Source organism: Spea bombifrons, chromosome 5 (genome assembly GCF_027358695.1).
Source record: "Spea bombifrons isolate aSpeBom1 chromosome 5, aSpeBom1.2.pri, whole genome shotgun sequence".
NCBI classification, from domain to species: Eukaryota; Metazoa; Chordata; class Amphibia; order Anura; family Pelobatidae; genus Spea; species Spea bombifrons.
In genome coordinates this window covers 19027007-19040340 of record NC_071091.1, presented here as the reverse complement: position 1 = coordinate 19040340, position 13334 = coordinate 19027007, and the positions used below count along the sequence as shown (strand labels likewise).

Genomic DNA, 13334 nt, shown 5'->3' with positions numbered 1-13334 from the left:
GTGGGTGACACCCAGCGATGATATCCACTTTAATGCATATAAAAGCTATTCCCCTCTCCCCACCTCCCAGGAGGTGTGCAGGAGACGTGTTTAGCCAAATGCACCTCCCTGCACATGATGTACTCACCTCCACTCAGCCCCAGCACTAGCTAGGGGTATACTGTGGTTGGGGACATATTCAATGGGAGAACTTTCCTGCTTGGACCATGGAGGAAGAGGGCAGCTGCTGGAGCAGGACTGCCTCGTCTATATCAGGCCAGTGTCTTATTATCTTTATTAAATTCATATTCATATTAAAGTACATACACATATAGTAATACATTAATATAGTACTTTCAGTGTTACATTACTGTTTTTATGTTTTCTTTTCCATGAAGGTTGTTGTGAAACCCTGTGGTTGCTTAAACGGTGGGTCGTGCGTCGCAAATGTTAACTTTCCACCAGGAAAAGGGGAATACCTATGTGTTTGCTCTCAAGGTTTCAATGGTGAATATTGCCAATTGGATATAGATGAATGCCAGTCTAATCCGTGTGGTCCTGGAAAATGTGTGGATGAAAGAAACAGTTACCACTGTGAATGTCCTCTAGGTCTTAAAGGTAAGGAACCAACTCAAAAGCTTATTATTATTAATGTTTTAATAGTCTCTATAAAATAAATGAACTCATTGACATAATTATTCTTGGTTAAGCAGGTGCAAGGCAAAACCAGATGACATCTGTAAGGGATAAAATCTTATTTCTACAATGGGTTTACATTTTAGGCACCCTAAGGAAGCTACAATAGGCTTCCTCTGATTTAATCCAGGAAACCTAATACTAAAGTCCTTGGAGATATTACATCAATGGACTGAACATGTGCGGGTTAAGCTGGGTGTGATTAACATTAGTCTACATCCCACTCGGGAGTTTGTAGTGAGTTGAACGAAACTTGCCGACTTGCCAACCCCAGCAAGCTTCTATTGGAAAAAAGGCTGAGCTGGCCCTGTATACTGTATAGATCATACAGGGAGATTTCTTGAACGTCAGCGCTCATATTCAAGCATTGTGCATGGCCGCTTTAGACCTACTTAGCAAGACAAGCTCACTGAGGGTGTTCTTTCAAGCTGCATAGGGGAGTCAGAGGATTGAAATGTTCATCTCTCCTGTAAACTCCTAGTTTAATGAATAGAGCCCCTCATGAAAAATTGATTTTTATCCATGTACGTAGTACAAAAGGGGTACACATTTATCCATCTACATACAGTCTATGCATATCTATAAACAATCTTTAGATAAAACACTGATATTGCCCATTGTTACTTGTTCATTTATTAATATGTTGATGTTTGTTTGTAGGAGTAACTTGCCAAGAGGATATTGATGAGTGCTCATCTAATCCCTGTTTTCCTAGTGTTCCTTGTTCTAATACATTGGGTTCATATACATGCGGTCTGTGTCCACAAGGATATGAAGGGGATGGAACCACGTGTGGTAATTATTTGCTGTTAATGTTCTTTAAGTGAAAACTGTAAAGCTTTGGTAAAATAAATGTCATATAATCTACAGTTTGTGGATGTGTTGTCCTAGGTTGTGGATAGTGGATGTCAATGGAAAATACGTGTTTATAAGATATGTAACGTGAATGCATAGTATAAATAGTGAATATATGGTGTATGTATGACGTTCTGCTGTAGCGGTCTCACTCTGTAACCTTTGAAGAGTAAAAGGAGTGGCTGTTGGCGTTATGTACTGCGACATGACTGCTCCGAAACAATGTAGTCAGTTTTACAGGTAAAAGAAGGGAGATAAAATGGTATTTTTTTCTGTTTACTTTTTTATTAATTTTTGGCCATGATGAGCGTAATAATTGCCACAGGATAGACAAAATAGTTTTAGGCGATGTTCCAGAATATTAATGGCACTTTTTAGTATGTTCAGCAAAAAAAAAAAAATCCCTAGCAGATCTGTCATTTTATTCTTTCACCTTAAGGTTTAATTACATAAATCCATCACAAAAGCTTTTCAGGAGCTTTTTCAATTTTTATTACAACAGCCAATTAGTGCCAGCCTTTGGGTAACATTATAAGTGCTCCTAGCGAAAATTATTAACAAGGTACATTTTTACAAAATTATTTCTAGGAAAGGTTTGGGTATTTAGTACCAGGAATAATGTTTCTTATGGTGCAATTGGTTACAAATGTGGAAAAGAACTATATATTTGTCAAATCAAGTTCTTTTGTTTCCTAACTAGTCTTTTTCATCTTTATTTCTTTATTTTATACAGTCCAAATGGTTTTGACAACTCAGATACCTTCAACTGTACTCCCTGTAGTCTTTACAGAATATTATGATTATAAAGGCAATGACAAGGTTGATGTTGGACATGATAAATACAACAACCAAGGGGTTGTTCAAACCGTTCTAAAACCAAATACGTCTGGTAAGTATTCTTTAAAGTTCTTAATAATAGAATATTTGAATAATACATTGTTTGGATATGGTAAAATATACCACAATTTATGGAATGTTGAATAGTAAAAATTTTACATGAAAGCATGGCTTTTTAAAGTTCTAATGGTTCTTTGGAGTTCTAATGGTTATTCTATGGAGATTTTTTTCCATTGTCCCTCAACCTATAAATGATTTTCCAAAATGTTATGTTGAATATATGAATATGTGAATACTACTGGCCTTCAACATTTTGTTATAGGACATTTCCTAAGGAATTCTTCCTATCCTTTATATCTAAGGCAATGGGACTTCTTATGATACCGAATGGATGTGGCAGGAAGTAATGTTCTTCACAACCCAACATTTTTATTACACAATGTTATTTCACAGCTGTTTGCTGTCCAGTTATATTAAATGTGATACAGATATCTGCTGAAAACAAGCTTAATCAGCAACCACAGAGGATATTTCATTAAAGTATAGTTCACGGTCTTTAAGTATGACATACATTTTGTAAAGTTTGGAATAAGAAAGCATAGTGACTTTTATATATAATTTTTTTTTTGCCTTTTGTGTTAACAAACTGTAAGCAATACAGAGATAGCATTTGCCATAATCCTGTCTTGATCTGAGATATTTCTAATCTTCAAAGAGGATTATCACAGGCGGTATGTTTCGGACAAGACATTTACCGATCTCTTTGAAGTCAAGTAAAACAGTTCCATGCTGTCTTGGATGGAGCAGAACAAATTGTAATAACAATGCTTGCCGTACGCAGGAGACTCACAGGGTTTCAGTAATTGGCTGTTTTACTGCACATGCTATGAAGAATACATATTGCATTTGCATGATCTCAGTGGTGTACTGCTTCCTTTTATTTAAATCCTTGTATCTCATATTTCCATTTAATTGGTCATAAATGTCTGACCCTTTCTCTTTAGCTCTTGCTTTGTAACTATATGTGTGTGTGTGTATTTATGTGTGTGTGTATTTATGTGTGTCTGCATGTGCTGTTTTGTCCTTGAACATCATTTTCACCACCTAGAATTGTAGAATGCTTAAAGTTCTAAGATGGCTAACCTATGCGCCGAGACATACCATACACCCATCTTACCTAGTTTATATAGTTTTAAACCGCATTGCTATTCACCCCAGCTTTCAACATTTTGTGTAAAGTGTAATATTTATCAGTTACCAAACTTCATGGGTAAAAAAGGATTTATAATAAAGGTTTACGTGCACGACACAGAGCACATCTTGTTGTGTCTCCCATAAATCTATATAATTACCATGTGTAATATATCTGATTGTGACCTCCTTGATCTTTCATTAAAACACTTACAACTTTCACAATTGCACTTCCAAACATTTTGCATCTACTACATCATTTTCATACTGAATTACACAACATTAATAACTTTAATAACTGGGTTTTATTTGCACATATTTCAGGTTCTTCAACGAAGCCCATCAATCAGCCAACAATCTCTGTAGACCCCAATCCAGCAGCTAATAGCAGAAGTACGGGAAGTGTTACTGTAAACACTTCTATGTCACTATTGTCGGATGCTCGTCAGACAACTGCTTATCAACCTCGTACGGCTTGGTTCACAAGTCACTTATCAAGGTCCAGTTACACAGGAACTAATACAAACTTACACCCCAGTGCAAAGAGTGGGGCCAGCCTCTCTCGGTACAGGACAGCATTGATGGAGAGGACAAAGGATGCTATAACAAAAAAGACTGAAGATAATATTGTTCAAGACAGAGTTAATGATTTCAAATTCCATGAGACTTTTGCAACACATAAAAATGGAACAGACCACAGAGGAGAGTTGAGGAGTGCATATACAGTGGCCCCAGTGAAATTAACTTGCGCTGATTCTCCTTGCTTCGCTGGTGTCGCATGTGAACCAAGCCAAGATGGAGGCTTTAAGTGTGGGCGATGTCCTTTTGGCTACTATGGAGATGGTGTTACATGCAAAGGTACGATATGGTGGATGTGAAACTGGGGATTTTTCACTACTAATGTTTGCCCACTGTCAAATATTCCATATGGAGCTTCTGTATATATGCCAAGTTTAGCCACTTATAGATTATGAACATTAAAGAAAGTGTGGCAGAGATTGGTCATTATCTTAAGGATATAGATTATAAGATGAAGTGGATGAAGTGCTTGGGGGGGGCAGATAGAAAAGGGAGATGAAAAGAGAGTGAGTCGGTGGGTTAGAATATGACACAAAATCAAAGAAGCACGTGTTTTAATTCAAATCTCTTTGTACATTGTTCACTCATTTGTCATTTTTTTCTGGAAACAATTGTCATGTGACACGTAAGCAGACACTGATTCGGCAATGCCATGGAAACTGAAAAGGACATTTTAAACGTTTCTGTATTGTGTTTAGGTGAAAAACCTTCAAAGGCAGGAATAAATAACATGTCTCCTAAGGTCTATTTGCTTAACATGCTAGTAAATACAGTTGATATTTTGTGTAAAACACCATTAAGTTATTGTTCTGCTGATCTTTGTGTCATGTGCTAGAATGTTTAAAATGTGGCTTTATCACCATAGAAACCAATGGAATGGTGGGAGAGTTCCCACATTGTCACCCCCCACTTCCAACATGGGGTCCTCAAGGAGTAATCTTACTCTTACCTGTAAACCCCAAACCTTATTAGGTTCTTATCTTTCTTGTATGTCCAAAATAGCCTTTTGCCTACCCTATGCATTTAACCCTAAGTACATCCCTGAATTAACCTTACTGGGAGGCTGTAATCGACTACTCCTTTAGCAATATATACTGGCATTAAAATGTATCTCTGCCCCTCTTGTTTCACAATATGAAATTTTGTCCTAGCTTCCTTTATTCAGTGCTGTCTTTACGCTATGCCAAACCCAGGCTACCTCCTTAACCCCTTAAGGACAATGGGCGGTCCCTAAATCCATTGAAATCAATGCATTTTGAGCCTGTTCATGTACGGGCTTTGTCATTAAGGGGCTAATTACCCGCGTTCACGTCTGTACTGCTGGCTTTTACTGTAGCTTTAAATGTCACATTAATGATCTGCCTTTTCTTTAGCAATATGCCGGCACCCATGTGGACGAAACATGGAATGTACAGCGCCGAATGTGTGTAGATGTAAGCCTGGCTATTCTGGATATAACTGTCAGACTGGTAAGCTCTCCCGCATAGTAATTTGTCTGAGTAAATGTTTACAGCTGAAAATAACATACTTCCTAATAATTACATTTGATCCCCTCCAGCTGTTTGTCGTCCAGATTGCAAGAATCGTGGGAAGTGTGTCAAACCCAATGTCTGTGAATGCGCCCCAGGGTATGGTGGAAGCACTTGTAATGAAGGTGATAGCACTTTAATGATGATAATGCATTCCACAACATTAACGTTTATAATACTTGGGAACATGTGATGTCACTGCCTCTGGGTTATGGATTTAATGAGAAACACTTCTAAGTTTGTTCATTCAAACTTATAATGTTTCATATGATGTCCTGTGGTTTAATATTAACCCCTTTGCATCCCGTGATGTACCAGGTGCGCCATGCCCGAGTGGGCTCATGAGTTCTGTGACGTACCTGGTATGTTATCCAAAAAAATGCCCCCACGTCGACAAAATTGTGGTAATCGCGGGGGCACTGCTGCTGTCTGCCCAGGTGTCTGAGCAGACCAGCACAGCCCCCCGAGCCTTTGATCACTCCCACGGGAGCGATTCTGAGGGCTCAACACGCAATCGCTGGTGAACCAGTGATCGCGTTTTAATCTTCAGAGAAGAGGGTTGTGTGTTGCTTGGGTCCCCACACAAGTGCCACTACATTCCCCTGCTGCCTGATCACTCCATGAGAGGGACAGTGCAGCGTTAACCCCTTCAGTAGGGCTGTTCAGCAATATGTAAAAATTATATGTGTCCTGGAAAACATGGCCGATGTGGTCACCCTAAGCTCACTGCCCCTCCATTGTCAATTTCAAGGCAGTTTTGGCTATTTGAGGCAGCCAATCACTGGCAGAAATAGGGCTAGCATTCTTGGAACTCTTGGTAAGCCAGCTATGAGTATAGCAATCGTAATCACAAGCCATCGATGTGTCCGGCCAAACACATCTACTGCAGGCCAAGGAGCTGAGGGTTGGTGAATGGATGTAATTGTACAGGAGGAATTCTTATGAAGCCTTCATGCACTTGCAAGGGAGGGGAAACAATTGTTTAAAGGGAACACTCCGGTATCATATGCATGATGCCTGGAATGTCCCATTAATAACTATAAGCTAATCACACAAATAATAGAGGTTTTTAGGCATATACTGCATATTAAGAGTGTAACTGGCAATCAAGGAGTAAGCTGTGTCTTCCAACAGTGTATTTAATTATTTGCAGCTTATTGTGATCCTCCCTGTGAACATGGTGGGTTTTGCCAGGCTAGAAATGTCTGTACTTGCCCATTTGGCTACGTTGGACCAAGATGTGAAACAAGTAAGTCGTCTGTGTACCTTAACACAAATAAAACTGCCATGCACACAAGACAATGATTTATTACGTTACATTGCTAATGCGTATAATTTTCCACTGACGGATCTACTTCTTATACTTAAATGGATTTGTGCTGACCCTTTAAAAAAGCCCAAGGTGTGTGGCACTGAAAGGGTTAGTTTCTCTACCCTTACAGTTATCGTTTTACGTTTTTTCAGGGAACAGTGAATTTTGAAAGCATTTTTCTGTGTATTTGAAATTCATGAATGACCTATTTTAAGGTGTTGAAAAGGCAAAAAAGTAATTTGCTGTACAGAGATCAAAGCTAAAGAAAAAAACGAATCTATATGCAGGTAAAATATATATTAAATACTGGGTCTATTCACTGGTACCTTGGTTACATCATGTATATTTTTGCTATTCATGTTCATATTTAGACATGCATTTGATATGTAGTTATTATATAAAAGCTTATGTTATTTTCCTATCCTTGGTGTAGTGGTTTGCAATCGGCATTGTGAAAACGGTGGAGAATGCGTTGCTCCAGATCAATGCAAGTGCAAACCTGGTTGGTCTGGACCCACCTGTAGCACAGGTATCTGCTCCATTTTCCGAAAATGAATACAATATAAAGCATGTTTTTTTAGAACACTGCAAACATATATTTTTACCCCCCCCCCCCGATTGCTGCGTTATGACCCATGGTTTTCTGTTTCCAATATTACTAAATGTTTCATGCTTTGAGGACCACTTTTTTGGCATACCAGGGAGAATAACTAGAGACAATGAGATGTATTCATTAAACTTTGAGTTTAAAGGGGGTCTGAACATTTGAAGTCACATACTTTTTTCATTTACATTATGAAGAACTAACCCCAGCAATCTGCTATTTCCATGAAAACAACTCCACAACACCTGTTGTTCCCATGGCTAGGTGGTGGACATCTGTAGTTGACATTTAGTTAAAGCAGATGTAGTCAGCCTGAGGCTCTTGCTGCTTCTGACCTACAACTTAGATGAGTAGCTCAGAGACTACCTGGCTGTACTTGCCATATAGCCAGCCTAAACCTGACCTGGGACTTCTCTACAGGTCCCAGGAACTACAGTCCCATGAAGAGCCACAATGTACACAATGTAATATATAGTACCTACAAAACTTACCTCAAAGTGCAAAAAGCATTTACTACTTTTATCTCATAACACCCCAGGATTTTAGATTTATATTTATCATAATTATAAGTAATTTCCAAAGTTAGATTCATTTTGTTTCATGTATTTCTTTTTCGGCTAGCTGCTTGTCACCCGGTCTGCCTCAACGGTGGTACTTGTATGAAGTCAAATATTTGCCTTTGCCCAAATGGATTCTTTGGTGCTCAGTGCCAAAATGGTAAGTTGATTATTACTTCTAAAACAGTTTTCTTTCTTAATACCTTAATTCATTCTTAATGCACATAGTTTTCACAGCTGTTACACCTTTATCACTTTGCAAGAGATTTGTCAAGAGATCTAAAATACTTTTAAATGCTGTCTCTACTTTGAAGTGGGAAGACATATAGAACATGCGCTAATAGTCTGAGAAATCCCGGAGAAGCTGTGAGAACACTCAAATTCGATTTTAATTTGTGGCAATTTATAATGGTTTAATGGTATGAAACTGTAACCACAGGTGGAAAGCTTGAGATAGTTTGTGCAGCGGTATCGGACTGCAGCAATAATGTCAGCCCTGGTACTTTAAGGCCAGTGGCCAATATACCACTTGCGTGTAGCCACCTCCTGAATAAGCATGGATGCAGGGAAAAATAAGTGAAATGTTGGAAACCAGCCCACCTGGGATTTGCTCAATGTGCCGGATGGCCAGTCTGGGCTTGCTGTAGAGTGAAATATACTGATACTATTCTGCTAAATAATGTTGTACAGCTTATTGTGGGCCGAAAGTCTTTAGATTTTTAATAACAATACGTACTGACTGCTGCTACATGTATATTTGTATTTTTTTTAATTTTATTGTAGCTGTCTGCAGCCCTCCGTGCAAGAATGGTGGTCAGTGCATAAGAAATAATGTGTGTGCCTGTCTGGAAGGCTACACTGGAAAAAGGTGCCAGAGAAGTAAGTGATATTGTCCAACATTTTGTATGATTAAAAAACAACAGGGTAAGTATGTAGTATATATTTTGTATATAGTATATGTATATAGTATTTTGTACATGTCTTCCAAATGTAAGAAACTAAACACAATATCTCTTTCATCTAGGTGTTTGTGACCCCATGTGTGTGAATGGAGGCAAATGTGTGGGACCTAATATTTGTTCTTGCCCATCTGGATGGAAAGGGAAATGGTGCAACACACGTAAGAGCTTGTTACTTAACTCTCACAAATACAGTGTTTTTAAACAACATACTATATATTGTTTATTAAAAAAACATTTAAATACACTTTACATGCTCAACAGTAAAGTCTCTGGTTTTATCCATAACTCACAGAAAGCCTACATGGTTTTGCATAATGTTTCATGGAACTTAAACATTTCGGTCTGAGGAAAGTACCAAGTCACCATCCAGTCTTGTGATTTATGTTCAAAATTTCTAGTTTTAGTTCTCATATATTTGTTTTCACCTCAACAGCTGTATGCCTTCAAAAGTGTAAGAATGGTGGTGAGTGTATAGGTCCAAACACATGCCACTGCCCGCCAGAATGGGAGGGGAGTCAGTGCCAAACACGTAAGTGAAACGCTTTGTCTTGGCAGTTCTTCAGCTAATTGAGCTGTTTATACATATTTGTACAGTAACAGAGAACGCTATTCCGTTTTCCAGCTCAATTAATTCTTAATTCTTTCAGCTGTTTGCAATTACAAGTGTTTATATGGAGGACGATGTACGTCGCCAAATGTATGCTCCTGCCGTCCTGGGTACACTGGAATTACGTGCAGCCAGAGATTACAGGTAAGAAAAATAAATACAATGCCAGTGATTAATTAATGCTATACATATGTTCATGCCTGCTACCTAGAAATGGCCCTTAAACTAAATAATGTATATATTATGTTATAATACATATGAATTACAAACTTATTTTAACTGTATTGCTCCCAATTAAGTTACTGTTTTCTTTGGGTTGATCGTAATTGTTTCTGGTAGGCTTTGAAAGATAATGCAGTAAAAGGGATGTGAATTCAGGAAATGGAAGACAAGCAGAGCCGGCCTTAGGCGTTGTGGCGCCCTGTGCGGACTACTCCTCTGGCGCCTGCCCCTTCAAACTACACCCCCCCTCACTTACCTTGTTGCCGGAGTCCTGCGGTGAGAGCGGGAGGCATCCGTCTTCTCGCTCTGCCGCGGTGCCGGCATTTCATGTTGAGCACCGGAATAGTCTGACGCTCAACATGAGATGCCGGCACCGCAACAGAGTCACGGAGAATGAGGGGCGTCGAGCGGTTGCTGAGAACTTCACGAGCAACCGCTCTGCGCCCCTGCCCGGGAGTTAGATTAAAGCATCCTTTTTTTTTTAGTTTTTTTTTAAAAACTTTATTTAACATGAATGATGTTAAATAAAGTTTAAAAAAAAACAAAAAAAACACAAAACAATGTTTTAATTTAGGTCCCGGGCAGGCGCCCCTGCTACCATGGCGCCCTGTGCGGTCGCACAGGTCGCACACCCCTAAGGTCGGCCCTGAAGACAAGTAATGGGCATACCAGGGAACTACCAAAGTCTGGTCCCCAAGAGTTCTCCCTCTCTTTATGTGAGGTGGCAGGGTCCTTGTTGGCAACAAGGTCTCCAAATACACTTGAAAAAGGGGTTGGATGGACAGAACCCAGAGACCAAACACTGCCCCAGAACCCTGGTAATCAGGCCTAATATAGATATTATGTGTATGTATGTGTGTGTGTGTATATATATATATATATATATATATATATATATATATATATATATATATATATATATATACAGTATTACTTTTCATCAATATGCAGACATTTATTATTTCAGATTTGTGTTTTTAAATGATGATTATTTAATATGATTACTTTCTAGCAAGAGGAGAGCCTTCTGAATTGCTATGACCAAGGTGACCACATTGGACACACACAACATACATAAAGTGTTGCACTCCAGTATGTCTGATGTATAGAGTCATGGAACAAAATCAGTTACACAGTTATACATTTCACACTGCAGAGCATAATCTCAAGTGTGCCGGCAAGTGTCCTGGAAGACATGGTTGATGTGGTCATCCTAAGCCGTGACCCAGAACAATATTTCTGGACCCACCAGCCTACTTTATAACACTGAAGTTTGACATCATTGTTTTAGGGTTTTATCATTTTAACAACATCTTACAATAGTTTGCATTTAATTTACAGGTACTGCGTGGTTGAGCATGAACTTGATTGTGTGAAATGGACACTGATAGTTGGAACAAGCAATGCTGGCATAGGATGCCATTCACATGGAACATCGAAAAACAAATACAAATTTAGGAAGCCAGATTTTTTTTTAAAGTAAGCATTATGTGCAAATATAACACTGGAGCAATGTTTTGCTCATTTTTTGTTAAACATGAGATTTTTTATATGACATAGGAAGCTGTTAATTTACCCTTCTTTCCTTGTTGTGATTGTGTAGTTTTGATATGAAAGTTATACTGTGTACTGTTTGCTACATAAGCAACTGATCGTCTGTACTATTTTAGCACATTTGATTTCCACCAACTATTTTCAAATACCATTATTTATTATTTATCTGGCCTGCACTTATCTAAAAAATGTAGAGCTTTTTAACTTCCATCTAGAAAATATGAATGTCAATTACCGGTCTATGTCAATATGTGTATAATTTAAATATGCATTCTACTTATCTTGTAAAGTATAATGAGCTGCAAAGTCATTGTGATTGGATGAAATGATCTGTTATGAATATACATATTTGGTGATTGCCATCTCTCTAACAGAACAAATTCTGCACATTTACACATTTTTTTTTTTTTTTTAGAAAATGGTTTACATAGCAATTTTTGTATACATAGCTGTATTTTTCCTTAATAAACATACCAATTTAAATATATATGAATTAACATTGTTTAACTATCCTTTGGTATGCTAATTTTGTATATTAAAAGAAAAAAAATGTTTTATTTAAATAAAATGTTATAGGAAGCTAAAGAGTTTTTTAAAGAAAATATGAAAGTAAATATGTTTCAGAGGCAAGAATATGTGAGGGGCTGAGCCTTATCGGTAAACATGACATTTCTTCATTAAATACTTTAAATGTAGACGTTATTATTGTTTTCACTGCTTTCATTGTCACATAATAAGTTTCAATTCTAAGAATATCCATTCTGAGATCAGTATATTTTAGCAAATACTGTATATTTAGATAATTATAATATTATTACAGTTAATGATTATTGCAGCATCTTCTCTCTTCTTATGTCTGAATAATATCTCCATACCTTCCATTCTGTGGACTGGTAATTCTGGATCAACGTGGGGCCATCGTAGCATTTGTTGCCAGGGAGGTTATTACGCTTTTATAACTTTGTATCCCAGTTGTTCTTTATTTAACTTCCTCCTTATACTTCATGAAGATTGTAGTGGCTTGGTATACATTGGCTATCCACTTTATCCATCTGCTATTACTAATAATAGTGTTTCATTTATTTCAACCTTTTATTTTACCTTTTGCCATTAAAAAAGTATAGTTAGGTCAGAATGAGTGGACCAGATATATAATGTCATCATGAATTAAAATGTTGTGTATTTATTTACTATTTAGTTCCTGTTAATAGGACTTTTGGATTGTGTTCCCGTCTTGTTACTTTTAAGGAAAAGGAAGAGTGAAGTTTATACTCGCATTTCACTCATCATTGCTTCCATGGGAAGCGGATGGAAAAAAAAAGCAACTTTTCACTATAAATCCCCTGGATGGGATTTTAAATATTTCGCTCAGTTCTACTTATAGTCTAGATCTTGCCATCTAGTGTAATAAGGTGCAGGAAAGGCGATGTGTGTATCTATTTACAACGCAAAAAAAAACAACAAACATCATAAAAGAAAAAAAATCTTAGCTCCCACTTTCCTTATTCAAGAAATGATTTACTGGTCCAGACTAGCTTCTGGAATACCTCCTCCTTAATTCACTCTGCAATCCAGATGGGTAAAGTGTAACACTTGGGATCTTTACAGAAACGAGCCTTGTGGCCCTGGAATCACAGCGGGATATTTAGGGAGTTTTAATATTCATGCCTTGACCCTGGTTGCTACTTGATCAAAATGTAATCCTGTACCAGATCTTTAACGTGGTGTGGACTTCCAGAGATTACTGTAATCTGCTCTTTGTTAATTCAACCCCAGTTACTGAAATTCCTTCTTCTGAATATCAAAATGTTCTTTTTAATGCTTATGGATAATTAAATATTTCAAATATT

General features: G+C 37.7%; 1 protein-coding gene across 1 annotated transcript in view; it reads left to right on the top strand.

Moving 5' to 3' along the window:
• Positions 1-12566, top strand: part of VWDE (von Willebrand factor D and EGF domains) — a 31375-nt gene extending 18809 nt beyond the window's left edge. The window contains exons 16-28 of the mRNA XM_053468182.1: positions 378-597; positions 1336-1470; positions 2264-2419; positions 3883-4416; positions 5511-5606; positions 6820-6915; positions 7412-7507; positions 8204-8299; positions 8923-9018; positions 9164-9259; positions 9535-9630; positions 9749-9852; positions 11272-12566. Coding sequence (XP_053324157.1) covers positions 378-597; positions 1336-1470; positions 2264-2419; positions 3883-4416; positions 5511-5606; positions 6820-6915; positions 7412-7507; positions 8204-8299; positions 8923-9018; positions 9164-9259; positions 9535-9630; positions 9749-9852; positions 11272-11286 — 1836 coding nt within the window. The 3' untranslated portion in view covers positions 11287-12566. The remainder of the gene's footprint in view (positions 1-377; positions 598-1335; positions 1471-2263; positions 2420-3882; positions 4417-5510; positions 5607-6819; positions 6916-7411; positions 7508-8203; positions 8300-8922; positions 9019-9163; positions 9260-9534; positions 9631-9748; positions 9853-11271) is intronic.
• The last annotated feature ends 768 nt before the right edge of the window (positions 12567-13334 follow it).